Source organism: Myodes glareolus, chromosome 4 (assembly GCF_982192425.1).
Source record: "Myodes glareolus chromosome 4, mMyoGla1.1, whole genome shotgun sequence".
NCBI lineage: Eukaryota > Metazoa > Chordata > Mammalia > Rodentia > Cricetidae > Myodes > Myodes glareolus.
In genome coordinates, this window is record NC_142029.1 from 26247776 (window position 1) to 26265788 (window position 18013).

The 18013-nt window shown below is 47.4% G+C and overlaps 1 protein-coding gene across 8 annotated transcripts in view; it reads right to left on the reverse strand.

Moving 5' to 3' along the window:
* The window catches only part of Tln2 (talin 2), a 406415-nt gene that overhangs the window by 63426 nt on the left and 324976 nt on the right, over positions 1-18013 (reverse strand). For 7 of the 8 annotated variants that reach the window (XM_087905346.1, XM_087905349.1, XM_087905348.1 and 4 more), the window contains 6 exons: positions 17185-17346; positions 10657-10797; positions 9946-10127; positions 8049-8181; positions 5501-5602; positions 1685-1855 (listed from right to left, as the gene is read on the reverse strand). In XM_087905346.1, the coding sequence (XP_087761472.1) occupies positions 1685-1855; positions 5501-5602; positions 8049-8181; positions 9946-10127; positions 10657-10797; positions 17185-17346 (891 nt within the window). Of the gene's footprint in view, positions 1-1684; positions 1856-5500; positions 5603-8048; positions 8182-9945; positions 10128-10656; positions 10798-13644; positions 13754-17184; positions 17347-18013 lie in introns of those variants that run through there. The other variant, XM_087905350.1, reaches the window with a different exon arrangement.

The window sequence follows — 18013 nt, forward strand, 5'->3', positions numbered from 1 at the left end:
CATTTAAACTTTATTTCTTCTATGAATGAAATAAAACAATACCAAACCAATAGCAAATAAAGCTTAATAAATATTCCCCCAAATAACAACACCTAAAATAATTAATTATGTGGCTTTGGCCTCTTAGCAAAGGGTCTAAAGGAACAGACTTGATGCTTGTTTTGGCTGTGACGGGTGAAGAGTCTGTTACCTCAGCCCTTAGGAGGCTTAGGAGGGAGGCTCACAAATTTGAGGCCAATCTGGGCCATCAAGCCATTCAGGTCGGTATAGGTTATATTCCCTGTTTCTAAAAGACACAGAGAGATAAATAGAGACAGACAGACAGGCATGTATTATAAGTAATAAAGTAACATATGGGTCTGTCTTAGTATTAGCTGTCAACTTGTCATAGCCTAGAATCAGTTAAAAAAACTCAGCCGAGGAACTGTCATTACCATATTGGTTGGAGGGTATGCTGGAGGGATTTTCTTAACTGAGGGCCTAGTCTATGTGGATGGCACCATCTTTAGTCAGTGATCCCGGGTGTGTAAGAAAGCTAGCTGAGCACAAGCCTAGGAATAAGTGAGCTGGAGGCAGCATTCCTCCACAGTTCCTGCTTCTTCCAGTTTCCTGCCTTGAGCTCCTTCCTGCCTGTCAGTGATGGACTGACCTGGCAAGGGAAACCGAACAAGCTCTTTGCTCCGGTTAAGTTGCTTTGGGTCAGAAGTAAACTACAACAGGTGGTGCCACGTCCCTGTTTAACAGTCCCCACCAGATCCCACGACTTATAGAAAGGTCTTACGCCTTAGCAAAGAAGATTCGATGCATCAGCACATCTTGATCCAACTTGTCCAGCTGTGTCCCTCATCTGTGCATTCTACATCAACCAGACTACTTACAATTTTCTGAAGACACCCATTTTTTTTTTTTTTTGCAATTCTATATATGGCCATGCTGATGCTAAGTTGCTGTTTGTTTATCTGGATATGTGTGTGTCTGGGCATATGCATGTGCACCATGTATGCGCAAGGCTGGAAGAAGGCACTGAGTTACGAGGGTCGTGAGACATGTGACGTGGGTGCTGGGAATGGAAACCAGGCCCTCTGCCAGGACAGCAAGTGCTCTTCTAAGACACTCTTCAGGCCCTGCTGCCACTTCTTAAATTCTAAGCCAAATGTGACACAAGGTCAGTCATCCATGACAGACTCCTACCATGCCTGGCTCTTAAAAGCACCTCACTGAAGAAATGTCCCTCTCACAAACTGACAGGGTTGTGGGGCACTGTTATAATAAATTAGCATCTCTTGGGGTGGGGAGTTAGCTCAGAGGGAAGCATGTTTGCCTAGCATATGGGAGGCCCTCCCACCCTGCAAAAATAAGTATGTAAACTAAATCAGCATGCTATAGGACGAAGACATCATCTTCACTGAAAGCAAATGGTGTTCCTTCTTGGAAGTTAGGCATCAATACCTAGTGGGTCCCAGTAAGTGTATCACCTTCATTCCTACAGGGAATGCACCATGCGCTCTCCTGCCCCGCAGATGCTTGCCTACGTATCCTACCAAGGAAAGAGGACTTGTAATCCTTAGCTATATCTGTTTGGAAAGCCACTGGGTTCTTTCTCCTTTAGACTGGAAAATCAACTCGGAGGTATTTTTCGAGGAAGGAGACAACACAGGAGGGATGTGGGATCCCAGAATCATACCTTGGGGTTTCCTCCACCTTCTTTGGCTGCATACAGCATCTGCAGGGCAGACTCTGCAAGTGTCTTGGTCTGGTCCAGCACTGTCATCTGTTGCTGATGGTCCAGCATCTTGGAGGCGACACCAACCGCAGCTAAGATCAAGGGCTCGAAGTAGCTTGCCAGCTGCGTCACCTTTCAGGAAAGAGAAATTCCAGATGCATCATATAAGTTCAGGTCTCCTTTTGGAGAGGCTCCTTGGGTAAGAAGGGGATTTGGAGCAAGGATGAGATGACTCATAAAAAAAGGCAATTTGGCTACAGCTTGCCTTCAAAAATACCCACTATTTAACAATCTATTGCTTAGATTTTCTTCCTTCGAGGAATTCTCCATCTCCTCTCCATATATGGTAAGAAGCCCATTCTGGGATTCAGAGGTAGACACTAGACTTATTCCGTTTTAGAAATTGTCAGTTTTATAAGTAAAAGCTGTTAAGAATAAAAGACATCTCACAGATTCAAAATGGAACAGGAATAGCAGAGGGGCGGGTGGTGAGGTGGGGGTGAGATGAGGAGAATCTGTGAGGCTTTCCAGTAGACAGTCCAGCTGGCGTCGCCACCAAGTAGTGGACCAAACCCCAGCAATGGAACAAAAGCAAAATGACTTCACCCCTGTCTAACTGCTTGGTTTGGGTCAACCTGGGAAAATAAAAAAAACCTTGTCAAGGGGTTGGGAATGTAGATTACTTATAGCGAGGGGCTGCGGGCAGGCCTGCTTTTTGCCTCACCCGGCTCCCGCACGGCTAGCTTAGTCCCAGAAATAACAACACACAAATTGTATTCATTTAAGCACTGCTTGGCCCATTATCTCTAGAGAGTTAGTTACTGACTAACTCTCATATCTTGATATTAACCCATTTCTAATAATCTGTAGCACCACGAGGTGGTGGCTTACCGGAAAAGATTCAGCATGTCTGACCTGGTGGCTGGCTCCATGGCTTCTGCCTCATAGCCCTCTTCCCAGCATTCTATTCTGTTTACTCCGCCTACCTAATTTTCTGTCCTATCAAGGGGCCAAGGCAGTCTCTTTATTGACCAATGAAAATAACACAATAGACAGATAACCCTCTTCCATCAATTACTAATGTGTGAGGGATCCTGGGTATGATCACCAGTGCTAAAACCAAACCAAACTCCACAACCAAAAGAATAAAAGCAAAACTGATTAAGACAGCTACCTACTGCCCTAGGGCAGACTTCCTTCCAGTGGACCATGCCACACACTTGCAATATCTTTTATATGTATGCATGCTATACACTTGAGTGCCCCAGAGCCAAATGTCACAAATATTTATCAGGTGCATCCCTTGTGCACTTGTTAAATGTTTCCCATCCAATTCCTTAAGTCAACTCCCCCCCCCCCCATTTGAAGAGGCAGATCCAGATGAAGAGCAGCTGAAGCACAAGAGTGGGCTGTACGCTGCAGCTATGCAGCCGGGTGGGGATGCGGTGGGGGCTGGGCTCACGTCACAGCTTGGCTCTAGGCTCCTACCCTCTTCTCACTGCCACCTTGCATGCTTTAATTTGCATTCTCGTTCTGCTGCACTGAGACTTGAGACGTTCATTGCTTGGTACCTGTTTCTTGTTTGGTGACATGTTTGAAGTCTGAGGGTAATAGTAACACCCCTCTATTTAACAGCCAGAGGACCCTATTTTCCTATTTGGCTCCATATATTCCCAATCTAATGAAACAAACCAGCACCGATGGCTAGTCTAAGTGCTCATTTTTGTGCAGGCGTGATTATTGCTAAGATTCCCATTGAGGGTATTCCTGTGTAAATCTTTAGCCTGCGGCTCCATCAAGGCTTTCCCCACCGTGTTGTGGTATATAGGCAGAGAGAGACCACTTCACACAAGCAGACACTGGGCCCCAAACAAGGCAAGGGTTGGGACATTACAAGGACAAGCCCAAGTGTGAGTAGCAGTGTCCACAAAAACAATAGTCATAGCTGCTAACAGCGAGACGGGACTCCTGGCCAGCAGGAAGAGTACTTCGCTCTGTTAGTCTCATTAGGTTATCTTACAGAGACATGTGAACATGGCTGCAGCTGACCTACCATGCCTTGATGTGCATTTGTGTGTGTCTGCACACATATGTGGGCACACGTGGAGGCCAGAGACTGATATCTGGTCTTTGTCCTTAATTGCTCTCCCCTTTATTTTATTTGTGTGTGAGGTGTGTGTGCATGTGTATGATTGGGTCCGTATGACCATGTCCACATGTCACTGGCCAGACGATGTCTAGCGTCTTCCTTAATCAGTCTCTGCTTTATTCCCTTGAGATAGAGTTTCTCATTGAACCTACAGATCACCATTTTGGCCAGACAAGCTCCCAGGATCCGCCTGTCTGCCCCACAGCACTGGGGCTACAGGACCATAGAGCAATGTTCAGCTTTTTACAAGGGTGCTAGAGAGTCAAACTCAGATCCTCATGCTTGCACAGTGAGCGCTCTTGTTCACCGAGCCATCTGCCTCTTGATCTTAATTTTTGAGACAGAGTCTCTCACTGAACTTGGAGCTTGCAGGTCTGGTTACAATGGCTGGCCTGTGAGCCAGAGACCCGCCTTTCTCGGCCTCCTCTGGGTTGTATTACAGGTGTGTACTACTGATTCTAGCTATGTGGGTGCTGGGGATCCGAACTCTGGTTCTCATGCTCACATAACAAGAATTTACCTGAGACGATGCGTCCCCAAACCTCTCTGAGTGCATCTTAGAGCCTCTTGAAGACCAGGCAGGAAGGTTGCAGGCAGAGCACAGGTGGGTCTGGCTCCCTGCTGCTTGCTTTGTCCAGATGTGGAGATCTTCCACATCTGGAGGTCCCAACCTGAGCAAGCACAGGCAACTCTGTACACTGGCACAGGACTTGTCCCTCCCAGAAATGACACTGGGTCCATCACTAAAGGCAACAGGGCACTGTGGTGGTGTGAGTGAGGAATAGGTTCCTATGTCGGAACTGTTGGCCCTCAGTTGGTGGCACTCTGAAGACGGAGTCTTGCTAGAGGAAGTGAGTCACTGGGGCTGGCTTTGGGGTTTCATGGCTTGGCCCCACTTTCTGTTCTTTCTGTCTGCTTCTTGTGTGCTAATGAAATACGATCTCTCTGCTCCTGGATTGCCAGGCTGGCCTCACACTCCGGCTGTCATGATGCCTTTGCGGCCATGACAGACTATCCATCCGGAACTTTAAGTCAAAAAACCCTTACTCCCCCAGGTTGCTTTTGGTCAGGGCTTTTTATCACAGCATCTGAAAAGAAACTAAGACAGGAACTGATGGGTCCCTGAGAACTCAAAACTTACAGCCAAAATGTTGAATGCATTAGAATCCTACTTGTTCTCTAGGCTTATTTGATTAAGAATTAACTTTACTAATGCAGATGTAATGAGTCAAAAGTTGTTACTTAGTTGGGGAAGTGAAACAAACTAACAAAGCTAGGACCCAGCATCTTCTGGGAGGTGAGCAGGGCCAGATCATGAATAATGATAGTCCTAGCCTTGGGTCCTTTGGATTGGGACCTTCCCTGCTTTTATCTTAAGAATTTTACACAGATTTCTTCACATACTGTGCTGCAATTTGTCCATCTGTAATCTGGGATTGGTGACCACACCAGGCTCATGGGCACTGTGAGGGAGACTGAATCAAAGCACAGGAAACACTGGCCACAGGCTTCTGGCAATAATGACACTCCACCTCCCTAAACACACACACACACACACACACACACACACACACACACACACACACGTACCATCTCTCTATCAGCAGGATTCCCTGCTTGCACATTACCTTATGTCCCAGCTGGGCAGCTTCTCCTCGAGCAGCTGTGGCAATGGGATCAATAAGATGCCCGATTTCCTGGACCACCGAGGTCAGCTGCTCCTGCAGGGCCTGATAGAGAATTGCCAAGGTCATTCTGAAAGCCCTTTATGAAGGCCAGGGGACCTGCATAAAATCAGAATGTCTGGATGCTCCCCTGATCTTGCATCCCTGACTTGCTTTGCTCCCCAGGGTGAGATCCCTTATCCTGCCTCAGATGAGTGATGAGGCAAGTCTGAGGGATGTGTTTCTCACTGGCTTCATTCCCACAAGCGCTGGCAACGGATGCTGGTGGGAGTTCCATGGTAGGTTATATAGCTCGATTACTGGAAAAGGGAAATAGTTGCAGTTTCCAAGAAGGAGAGACAACTTGGTCCAAATGGAGACAGCTCATTGGTGACCAAGGGAGCATCCAGGATTCAGTGCTCTCAGATGTTAAAGAGGAGGGCAAGGACAATGTGAACACGTGATCTGACCTCTGCCGGTGCCTCCGAGGGTGCCTCATGAAGACACCAGTGGGCTACGTCCAGAGCCTGTCAGACTCTGCTCACTGTCCTTGGTGACTTGTAGGCAAATGTTGGAAATGACACTCTTGAGGGATTACTTATCAGGCCTGAGATGGTTTAACCTGTCTGCTTTAAAGAAATGAGTTCAGGCTGTTTAAGAGACAGGGAAGGAAAGCCAGACTCTGCTGGGAGAGTGGGGGTTGGGGGGGTGAGGGATTCAAAGCTGGAGATTAACTGGAAGTAGGAAAAATTCCACCTGTTTCTCAAAATCATATTAGGACCTGTACTGGAGAGGTTCAGGGTTAATAGATAAAGGCACTGGGCAGGCATCTTCAAGATGTACCACCCATATGTCATCTAATAAAATGATAATATCCTTCCTGCATTTGTTACTCTGCCACAGAGCCATGATGCACTTGAACAGGAGGGCTTTGGGTAAAGTTCATTCTGAGAAAGAAAAGGCTTAACAGGCAAGCTTGAAAACAAAACAGAAAAGAGCTAGAGAGAGGGGGCAGGCAGAGAGAAGCCTCCCTGGAGTCCAAAGGCCTTATTTAGCTAATTATTTATTATCCTCACACACTTAATGTGATTATGGGCAAGAATGTCAGAGAATCCCTTTGGTGTTTTATGGTAGATGGTTTGCTAAATACACTATTGTACAGTGAAGGTCTTGGATGTAAAGGGGGTACATTTTCTTTTTACTGGGAGGGCAGAGGATATAGTTTAGAAGGGATGGAGAGAGGGGGAAATTTTGGGGTGGTGGTCATGGATTTTGGGGGGTGGCAGTGTCTAAGTAGCCTTGGCTGTTCTTGAACTCATAGAGATCCAACTGCTTTGGCCTACTGAGTGCTGGGATTAAAGGTGTACACCACCAGATCTGGCTTCATCTTGGCTTCTGGATCTGGGGGCTACTTAAAGGATGTGGTCTGACGAGAGGTCATCAACACACATACTTCATGAGTGTTCACTGTATGTTTACCTTCAAGAACAGGCTTAAAACAATGATTCTAGTGGTTCACATGGTTACAGGGCTTAGTTCTGGTCCTCATTTCCTGGAATTGTGTGTGTGAAGCCGAAGTAGCTTTATTAAATAGTTTTATTAATACAGATAGCTCTATTAACGAAGATTAAAAATGCTCAGAGAACAGGGAAACTCTTTATGCCTAAATTCTACGGCATCAAGGTAATCACACCATTTGTGCAAACCAAATGTCTTCTGAATAATGGGTCCTGTGCTCTTAGTAGAGAAATAAGTATGGATTGTGAACTTTGCATGGGTAACAAGCAACTCAAGAGAGATATCAAGAAGGCTGGGGAGACACTCAGGGAATAAAGTGGTTGCTCTACAAGAATGAGGACCTGAGTGTCCACAGCCCAAGTACAGAAAGGGGGATAAGGTGGAGACAGGTAGATTCTGAGGGCTTCCTGGTCAGTCAGTCTAGTGAAGATGAGCTCCAGGTTCTAGAGAGGCCCTGTCCCAATAAATAAATAAATATAAATAAAAAAATTAAAAAAAAGAGGAGCAATTGAGGCCTCCAGTTCCACATGGGCGAGAACTCCTACACAAATGTGCACACATATGTATAACACTTAGAGAGAAAGGATAAGATGTTAAGCCACCCCCAAACACACACTTATGAGATAAAGAATACGTTAGGGCATAATTCTTTATCTTTGGATGGATCAAATGCATTACAGTTTAGTACCAAACTTGCCCCAAAGAGTGCAAAGACAAAACGTGGCTAGAGAGAAGCGTTCAAGTTTTGCATGCCCAGGCCTGCTCCACTGATGCGTGCAAGTGAGCACAGGAGTCCACCTTAAGAATTACCCAGCACTGATCATTTTCCTGCAAACTTCAGCCTCATTGAACATTCTTCTTCAGCTGGCATGCTCTTTCCCAAGCCCTCTTTGCCTTCTGAGCCCCTGTCCTACGTCCCCCCTGACATCCCTAGGAGTGGGCTGTCCATCACCACACTCCAGCGAAGTTCCTAAGGTAGATGACCTTAGCCTACCTCCACAGAGATGTCGTCCCGCGTGGCCAGGCTCTGGCTGACTGCCGCCAGGGAGGCCTGCTCGATGTCCCTGATGCTCCGGTTGATGCCATCGATGGAGTAGTCGCATTCCCTCTGCCCAGGGGCTTTGTCCCTACAACAGACAGAATACAGCAAACGAGAGTTTGCAAGGCTTAAAACATGTCACCCAGCCCCTGCACGGGTGGGCCAGGAACCCCTGTCCCCTTTCTGCATGATCACCTTCACTAATCACTTCAGTGCATCTCCGAGGATTGCTCAGCAGCGCCTGGTACAGAGCCCATGCATTTCTCCATTAACACTTGTCCCTGAGATAGCTCTGTTTCTGGCAGGAGGAATGGAATCTTGTCCTTCCTCTCGGGCTAATAATAGGCAATTACAAAGGAAACAATTGGCACTTGGGTGCTTCCTTCACTTTAAACATTAAAGTAAAAAAAATGTATGTATCTATGTATACATATATGTATCTATGTGGTATGTGTGTGTATGTGTGTTGTATGTGTCTATCTGTGTGCACGTGCTTGCAAACACCAGCACATGGAGACTGTAAGAGGAAGTCAAGTGTCCGACTTGAGCACTTTCTGTGTTAGTTACTTAAGACAGGGTCTCTCTCTGAACCCGGGGCCAGTGTGGCAGGCAGCAATCCCCATCAATCCTCATGTATTTGTCTCCCACAGTTCTGGAGCACAAGCACACAGCCTGCTTTTCATATGGAGCCCGGTACTCAAACTCAGGCCCTCCTGCTTCTGCGGCAAGCATCTTTCCATCTCTCCAGCCACTGAAAATAAAAGTGCAGCACCGCTTACAGTGCAAACACACGAAGTGTTCCACATTGCACACTACTCATAAACCCAAGGGCTGCAGTAAGAGTTCAGGCAGGCAGGAGTTTTCCTCGCCGTAATACATTAAGAGAAAGTTCAATTGTGGCCTTGAGCTTCAGAAGCAATTAAGAAGCAAAACAGTGTAACTGAGAAAACAAACACATTCCATGTTATAGGATATTAATTTTGGACAACTTGAGAAATGTCATTTTCTCAGCCTTTGGGTATTACTAAGAAGGTCAGGATGCCCAGAGTTGGTATAGAATATTCCTTTTGTTTTGTTACCAGACTAAGAGAACTTGAACAGTAGAGCTCTCCAAGCCCCTATGAGCTGCCAATCCAGTGAGATGGTGAGAAAGGCTGGGACTGGAGCCTTTGGGTGACCATGAGAACATCCCCTAAGCATTTTTGCCCAAACTTCAGAGTAGTTAAAATGGAAACAATGATAATATGTACTGTAAAATGTGATGATCAGAAAAGGTAGCGTAGGTAAAATATTCGGAGTAATATCTGGTTTTAATAAGGGCTTAGATTTGCTGTTATTGTGGCTAGCACTACCATGGGTCTCAGAGATAAGAGAGAGAGGACTGCAACCTTCTCAGTTTGCTTTTCTGTTACTGTCATAAACCTCCCAGGGAGGAAAGAAAACTTACTTCACCTTACAGGTCCATCTTTAAGGGAAGCCAGGGCAGAAGCTCAATACAGGAACTTAAGGGCATGAACTGAAGCCGAGACCATGGAACAACGCTGCTCCCTGGCTTGCTCAGCTCCCTTTCTTAGACAGCCCGGAGCCATTTGCCCAGGAATGGCACAGCCGCAGTGGGCTAGGCTCTCTTACGTCAATCATCAGTAAAGAAAAGGCCCACAGACACCCATGGGCCTTATGATGGAGACAACTCCTCAGCTGAAGTTCCTCCTTCCCAGGTAACTCTAGCTTGTGTGAAGTTGTTAGCCAAGAAGAGCCATGACAATAATGGCCAGTGTTACCCGATGGGCGCAATCTCCTCCCACTCTACCCAGAGGCAGGCTGGGAGCTCTTCTCTAGATGAGAACCCGACCTGATGGAGGTGATGAGACTCTTAATGGAGTCCGACACAGTGTGTGAATGTCCAGCCAGCACAGACCAGGTGGGTGGGTCTTTGGGATTGATGGCCAGAGAGCGTGCCGTGCGGATGAGGTGCGATGAGCTCTCCAGCATGGTCTTGGCCGAGACCAAGATTGGTTCCTGTGCCTGGGAGCCCTGAGATCAACCAACAGAGAAGCGAAAGGTGAGTGTGCAGAGGTCAGTAAGTTGGACCCTAGGAAGCTTTATTCTTTATGCTAGTACTTCTACCCTGCGGAGGGAAGCTAGCTAACAGAAAGGATCTCGGTTGGGGCAACGTGGGCCCAGGCTTGATCCTTAAATAATACATATTTCTTTTCTTAAATAAAAGCTTTTGAGTATAACACACTTCATGAAGGAATCAGTCACAATCTCAGACACAGAGATCATTCTCAATATCAAGCTATTATTTCTTAAAAGATAGACATTCACTGAGCTTAGTAACCATGCATCAAGCACCACATAGTAACACAGTGTAGCAATGTACTGTGTATATAACACACTATATAACACACTACTTAGTACTGCAAAATACTGGGCTTACTACACTGACAGTCCACAGGGCGCTGACAGGAGGCCTTTTGGAGCTTTAACTCTCCATGTTCACTCTACCTGGCAGGGAATCAGCCAAGGACTCTAAGGTGACAACTGTTGCCAACTCCCCTACCTCGGAGCTGATCTGGGCGGGAACGCTGACAAACTCAGGGTTTGATGCAAACGCTGTCAGGTTCTCCACAGCTTCGATCAGGGGGGTGGTAGCAATACGGCACTTATTGCGGTTGTCTTCGGAGAAATCCCCATCCAGGGCCTAATGTGAAAGAAACGGAGATTTCATCCCACTGAGAAACAGGTACCATTCCTAAGCCACAGCCGTCACCTCCCAGCGAGGGAGGGCAGTTCAGTGGGAAAATTCCTCCTCAACAAGTGAGCAGCAACTGGGGCGATCGATTCCTGCTGCCAACCGGAGAGGCCCAGGTAGCCATCCTGAGGACTAACTCTAGACATGCAGCTCACAGGAGAGCAGCCCTGCCATCAGCCCACTCATTCTCCCTCTTCAGCCATGATGTCACACCTGGCGGCCAACCACTTTCTCTTCCACTTCTGAGATGGATCCTCTTGGAATCCTCTCCACCGAGTCCATTCCCTCACAAATGACAAAGATCCTTTACCTGGTGTGACGCTTCTGACCAGTCTCTCTTTCCTCCTCTCCTCCCTCTGTCCCTCTTCCTCTTTCTCCTTCCCTCCCCCTGCCCCCCCCCTCTCTCTTTGTTTCTGGGAATGAAAACCAGAGTCTACCCCTGAGCTAAATCTTCAATCCCTCACACTTCCAACTTTCCTAAATTTTACATCTAAGGCTATCCTTGCAAGATCATCATCTTAGAAAAAAGATAATGGAATCCAATGTGAAGGAATAGACTAGACCTACTCAACTGAATGGGCAATTCCTAACACACACACACGCACACGCACACACACACACACACACCACGGTCTATTTAGTTAAGGAGGTCACACGAAAGGGTACCTCTTGCACAATTCCACTCATGAAGGTACAAAAACAGGTGAAACTAACTGGGGTGTTAGAAGCTGGGCGACACTCTGGAGGAGCTGGGACAGAAGGTACACAAAGTCAGGGCAGAGGTGACTTCTGGGTGCTGGTTAGGTTCTACTTCTCAGTCTAGCTGTTACTCAGGGTGTTCGGCCTGAGACAATTCACTGAGCTCTAGACGTCACGTGTTTCTCCTCTACACGTTTCATGCCTCATCTTTATTTAATTAGCAGCAGATAACACGAGATGACTGGGTGGTAAGTCATGTTGTGGACTCATGGCCAGCTCGGTGAGGATCCAGGATGTGGCCTGGGATACACACCAAGCTACCTTACAAAGGGTTCACAGCTGAGATCAAGGTTCGGACCTCGGGCTCCACCTCTTCAAGAACAAAACAGTCTAGGAAGCAGCGACACTGCCCTATCTTCTACAGGGAGAAGGCAGTTATGCTCGCAGAAGAATGCAAATTTTCTTGTTAAATGACCAATTAAACTTTTCATTTAATCCTTATGAGCAATATCTAAAAGCCTACTTAGACAATTAGCGAACAAACAAACCAGAGGCACTGGCATTATTTGAGCAGCTGGGTCTGAGGTGGGAGGGAGCTGCTCCTCGGTAAGGCAAGAGGAGGCAGGCACTGCAGGTCCGAAGGCTACTTCCGAATAACAACGGCATTCCAGCCAGGCCTTGGCAGCTTGGGATAATAATTACATAGCCACAATGCTAATATTTTCAGAGGCATTCCCATGAGCCTGCTCACTTACCATGCTCAGTAATTAGGGTGCCTGGCTTCCCTCACCCAACAGACCCTGACCCTATTCTAACCTCCTAGATTCAGCCATTCTTCTAGGCCCACTGGAGAGCTTAACTAATGTCTCTTATATCTTGCTCACACGCACGGCCCTACCTCTGATTGCCCTCCTAGACTCACTAAATGCTGGATTGACGGTGCTGGCCCTGGCCACACAGAAAAGGGTGGCCTCGGAGTGCTGGCCCCACTGTGCCAGTCACACAATAGTCTCCTTGAGGGCGGGTGCTGCCAAGCTTCAGAGCAAGCCGGGAATACCAGTGGGAGGTGTGGTGGCTGCCACCTGGCAGGTGCCTGATACAAAGCTCCCGGCACGAGAGAATGAGAGAAGCAGGAGGGTGGTCATAGCGAACTGTGGAGTCCCAGGAGGCTGGGCGCCGGCTCCACCAGTCCCATTGTCTGGGTTCCGAAATAGCATAGGTTTCCTTTCTTCCTCTCGCCTTTCCAAACTCAGGCCCACTCCTTTCCTATCTCCTCCTCTGGACCAGGTCATCAACTCACATTTGACCTTACACAAACCGAAAAGATGACTCCTTGAGGTAAATCTGAAGAGACAGTTCTCAGGGGTACAACCTCAAAACATGAGCCAATGGGATGCCAGGAGGATTTTCCCTTTGGCTCATCACAGATCCTAAAAACCACATCTCATGGAACTCACTGCTATCACACAGGGCACTGACTAATATGGGCTACGAGAGAAACCTACGTCACCCACCTTCCTTGGCTTTCAAAGGAGAAAAGCTATTTCCTCAAAGGGAAGCGCTCGGCACCTGAAAAGATGGGCCTGGAAAGCTATTATTTCATTTCCAAATTTTACTTGCACTGGGTATGACTGAGCCAACCTGAGTGAAGTGGACACTCAAGTCGGCCTAACAGTGAAATGCTGAACAGCCAGAAATGCATCCATGTGCCCATTCCATAGTCCAGAATGTCACCAAAGGGGTCAATTCACTTGGTTGCAAATTCAAAACCTATTCCTGCATCTTCAGTCTAACCTCACAGGCATGTGGGGAAAACATTCACGGGCTTAAGGGCTAGAGAGGGCCTTAAAGATCGCTGAACAGTCACCTGTTGTTCCCAATCAGCTAGCACCTGGACAAATGACACAATTTAATCAGGCCACTCTGTTACTTGTGGTCAGGTCTCAAACCATGACCCGAGACCTCCACTTCTTTCCTCCAGACCTAGGCAACAACAAAGGCAGCAAGGCCAACGCCGTCCCAGAGAGTTTCCCACCCCAGTCTGAAGAACTCGGCTTTACCGTCCAAACATAAGGATGACCAAGAAAATATACTTACAGCCAAGTCAAATTCAATTAGAGAGAGCTGGATCGGTGTCTGCAGCACTCACCGGAAGTGCCTAATTGCAAAAACCTGAGCACGCACTCTGTGGTCAATGACAAGGCCAAACTTCAACGTCTCAGCAAAACAAAAGCTGGGATTGCATAATTTCTACTTGGCACTCAAACCTGAGTGGCTGCACATTTAAAATAACATTCAATTCCACACATCTGATTCAAGGCTAGGTAAGGAGCATAATGGAGAAACTCAGCCAGAGTCCTTGCCACTCACCCGGCACTGAGAGCCCTCCGAGGTAGGAGACAGACCAAAGAGGGTTCTCGCCGGGCTATGCTTGGGGAGTCTAAGGAATGCCATCAGCAGCGATCTAAGGTCCCAGTGGTATGCTGTTTGCTCCCTTCTTCATTGCAGGAAGGGTGTGGCAGCTGGGCTTACGTATGGGCACAGCCTCACGGTACAAATCAAGCACACGCTAAGGAGTCTAAGACAGCAAACAATACAGCTGTGACACTGTTATCTGGACTAGTCAGGAAATTAAGGATCCGTTTTTCACAGGATACCTAACCGTTCCTTCGAATAGGAAATCCATTCAGTACAGAGCAGGGGGCACCAAGGAAGTGACCTCTGCCATTTTCTTATTAGTGAGTGAAAGGCAATGCTCAATGACTGACCAGCAAACCCTGCCACACGGTGGAAATTGAAAACCCTGGCCACATTTTGACAAGCTGGGGCAATAGGTTCATTTTTGTTCCCCTTATATTGATGCCGGTTTGCTGCGATACTCATGGGAAATGGGCTTTATGTGCCCCACATTATAATCACCGGCTCTTCTCCTCTGATGCTTCCCACAGGCCTATCTTCTGGGCCATCACAAGAGCTTATTTGCTGCAGGGAATTGCGGAGGGGTTGACACTGTGAGGAGAATGTAAAAGAAGATTCGATCTTAACAGACAGACCAGAATTTGCAACCAAGGAGGCTGCAGGAGAGAGAGGGGCTGCAGAAGAGAGAGGCTGCAGGAGAGGGAGGCTGCAGGAGAGAGAGGGGCTGCAGGAGAGAGAGAGGCTGCAGGAGAGGGAGGCTGCAGGAGAGAGAGGGGCTGCAGGAGAGAGAGGCTGCAAGAGTTTCTGAAGTCTTCCCTCCCCTAGACTTTTAACTAAGAACAGTTAATTACACAGCAAGCAACAGTGACATCACAGCTTTTAACTGTATTGTCCATTCCATCCCCAACCCCCACACTTGTGCTCTATAAACACAGGCAGGGCTTTCCCCCCAGGCTGAGGGATGAGTTCATTGCCTCTGTTCCAGGGAGCCCAACTGCATGCCAGGACTGAGAACAGGGGCTCTGGAGCTTGAACTTGAATTCTCATCTGTCATTTCCTGGCTGGTTTACCTATTTAACCTCTTTGTGCCCTGGTTCCCCATCAGCAAAATGGGCATGATAAACATACATGTGTGGATGAAATGAGTGATATACACAAAGCATAAAATACATATTTAAAAACATAAGCTTGGTAATTGCTAATGCATGAACTGTGACGGCCAGGGAGATGAGCTACACAAGACTCCCAGAGCACCAGGACACAGGATTTAATTTGTTTATTCATTTTCCATCTAGTTTCTTGTTGTCTTCAAACACACGGGGCTTTTGTGTGCTTTTAAAATGACTCTTTGTTAAAATAGCTACGGAACCGCTGACTGGGCTGACTGGCCTGGCTCTCAACAGTCAGCTTCCAGCTGCTCCAGACCGGAGGGAGGCTCTTTCTGTCGGCCTCTGCAAAGCTCACTGTGTGACTGACTTCTCCATGGGATCACACAGGGATTTTTGCAGAAGAAAAAAAGGTCAAGTTACCGTAGGGTCGTAGACTCTTAGAGAAGTCAGGCTGGGAGTGTGACCCAGCGATAAAGCAAGTGTCAGGTCACAAGGAAACCTGGAACTGTGGTGTCCACCGGCATACCAAAGGGCACAAAGGTGTTCAGGCTCGCTAAAAACCTGTGGCACCTCTCAGCTCTTCTCACCATGGCCCCCTACCCTAAATGTCCTTAGCCCTGTAACCCAGACAGTGCACTTCCCTTCCCCCAGCTTCTCTTTATCTATAAACCTGCCAATTCAGCAACGCTTTTCTCAGTTCTTCTCTTGGTCCTCGGCTCCCCTATCAGTCCGACTGCCCTCTCTTATTCTCCCCTCTCTCGCCCCTCTTCCTCCCACAGCCCCCATTCAGTCTGGACTCTTCCAGATGCCTCTGGCTGTACTCTCTTTCATATCAACAATAAAAACTGTTTCCTCAATCAAATCTTGGAGCGGTCATGTCCTCATTTACCTAGCATGCACAGAGCCACTGGTTTGATGCCCAGCACCACCCCAAATCATAAACAAACAAATAATCCTTTTCCCTTCGGCACTGCAAGGTTCACAGAGGACGGGTAGCATGCTTCTGATAACAATGCTCTTGGGAAGGTTGGGGAGGGGCCTGAGAAGATACTGGGTGTTTGTGTTGTGCTGTCCAGGTTTTAGCTGTTTCCCCACAAGGTCACTGCCTGATATGTGTACGGGCCTGGCTTAGAGAAACCAACCTACAAAGACCACTGCCTGACCAACTCAGTTTCTTAACTGCAAGGGAGCCCTGCCTCCCTGACACCTCAACTACTCATGGACTTACACACAAAGATGATTATTTTAGAAAGACAGAATGCTCTATCTTAAAAAAAAAAAAAGGTGGTGCCCCAAGGGGGGGGAGCCTAAACATTTATAAACATCATGGATGTCATTGGGAATATTTAAGCAATTACGTATGTTAATATTTGTCAGTGTGGGCATCATGAATATACTACAGTGCACATGAAATGAGAGGTCAGTTCTAGGCGTGTGCACGTGTAGAGGTGAGAGGTCAGTTCTAAGTTTGGGTTTCCCCCTCCTGAGCCGTTTCTTGAGACACAATCTCTTTTGTTGTTTTGCCGGTATACACACCAACCAGGCTAGCTGGCCTGTGAGTTCCCATCTTGCTATAGGGGTGCTGGGAATACAGACATGCACTAACGTATCAGGTTTTGGCATGGCTTGTGGAGATGTGAACGCAGGGCCTTGTGCTTGTATGGCAAGCGCTGGGCTATCTCTTCAGCTCCAAAGTGATTTTTAAAAATGCAGTTGTTTTATAATGTCCCATTCCCTTTCCCTTCCACATCATCTTTTGGTTCTAAAGCCTCCAGCAACAATGGCACAATCTACTCGACCACTCAAGACCAGACCAAGTAAACAGAGTTTAAGGACACACAGGCTATACCCACACACAGCACTAAGGGAGGCCCCTAATTTCAGGCCCTAAGCTCCGAGTGACAGAATTAGGAGTAGAGGTGAGTGGAGATGTAGTTGGTCGGGCTTTCCTGGTGGAGGATTCCTGATTAGTAAGCAAGCCCTCCCCACCTATGACTTCAAGGATGTCTTACAGCTCCTGTATCTAAGGAGACGGAGCTTCAGTCCTGTACCTTTCTCAGCTCTGTACAGGGATCAGTTCAATGACCTACCTTGCAATACAGTGACCTACCTTGATGGTCTTGACAAGGTTGGCGGTGCTGTTGGCGACCTCCTTGGCGGACTGGACAAAGTGCCTCTTGGCCACAGGGTTGGCCGTCTTGGATGAGGCGATGCGGCAGGCGTTGCACAAGGCTGAGGTGTGCTTGGCAACAATCGTGGCAGCCGACAGAACCTACAAAGCATGGAGCTAGCTTGGAAGTGGGCACCACACATTTTGGTGCAGAGAAGCCTGGGTTTCTCTGCGACTCTAATGTCTAGAGTCTGGGCAGTATCGTCTGTCTAGCTCTGTTGTCCCTAACGTCACCCCGAGGAAGGAAAGAGCAAGAAACATGAAGCAAGAAAGAATGAAAATAGAAAAGGGAAGGGGTGCTGTAGCAGGGGTGTGCTGGCCCCAGTCTTAATGGGATATGGTCAGCAAGTCTTTGCAACCCCCACAGTCCAGGCCCCAGGCCAAGACCTAAGACACCTGACTTAAAGTTTTCCAGCAGGCACATTAAAATGAATACAAAAACAAGAGAAACTAATTTAAGTAATATAGTTTATATATAGTATACCACAATCAATTTACAAATAGCAATATGATAAGTGTTTGCTCATACCAAGTCTTTGAAATTCAGCATGCATCAGATATTTACAGGCAATCACTATTTTTCTAGTGATTAAAAGCAACATTTTGCTGGTGGCCAACTCCTTGGAGAACATAAGTTTACATGGATACAACAAACAAAGACGCACTTTTCCCTCCTCCCCCCTTGGGGGAGCTGTAGGCGGCGACTAGGAGTCTGTGGACCATCTATCAACTCCACCCACATCCTCAACTTGGATACTCTCTTGAAGCC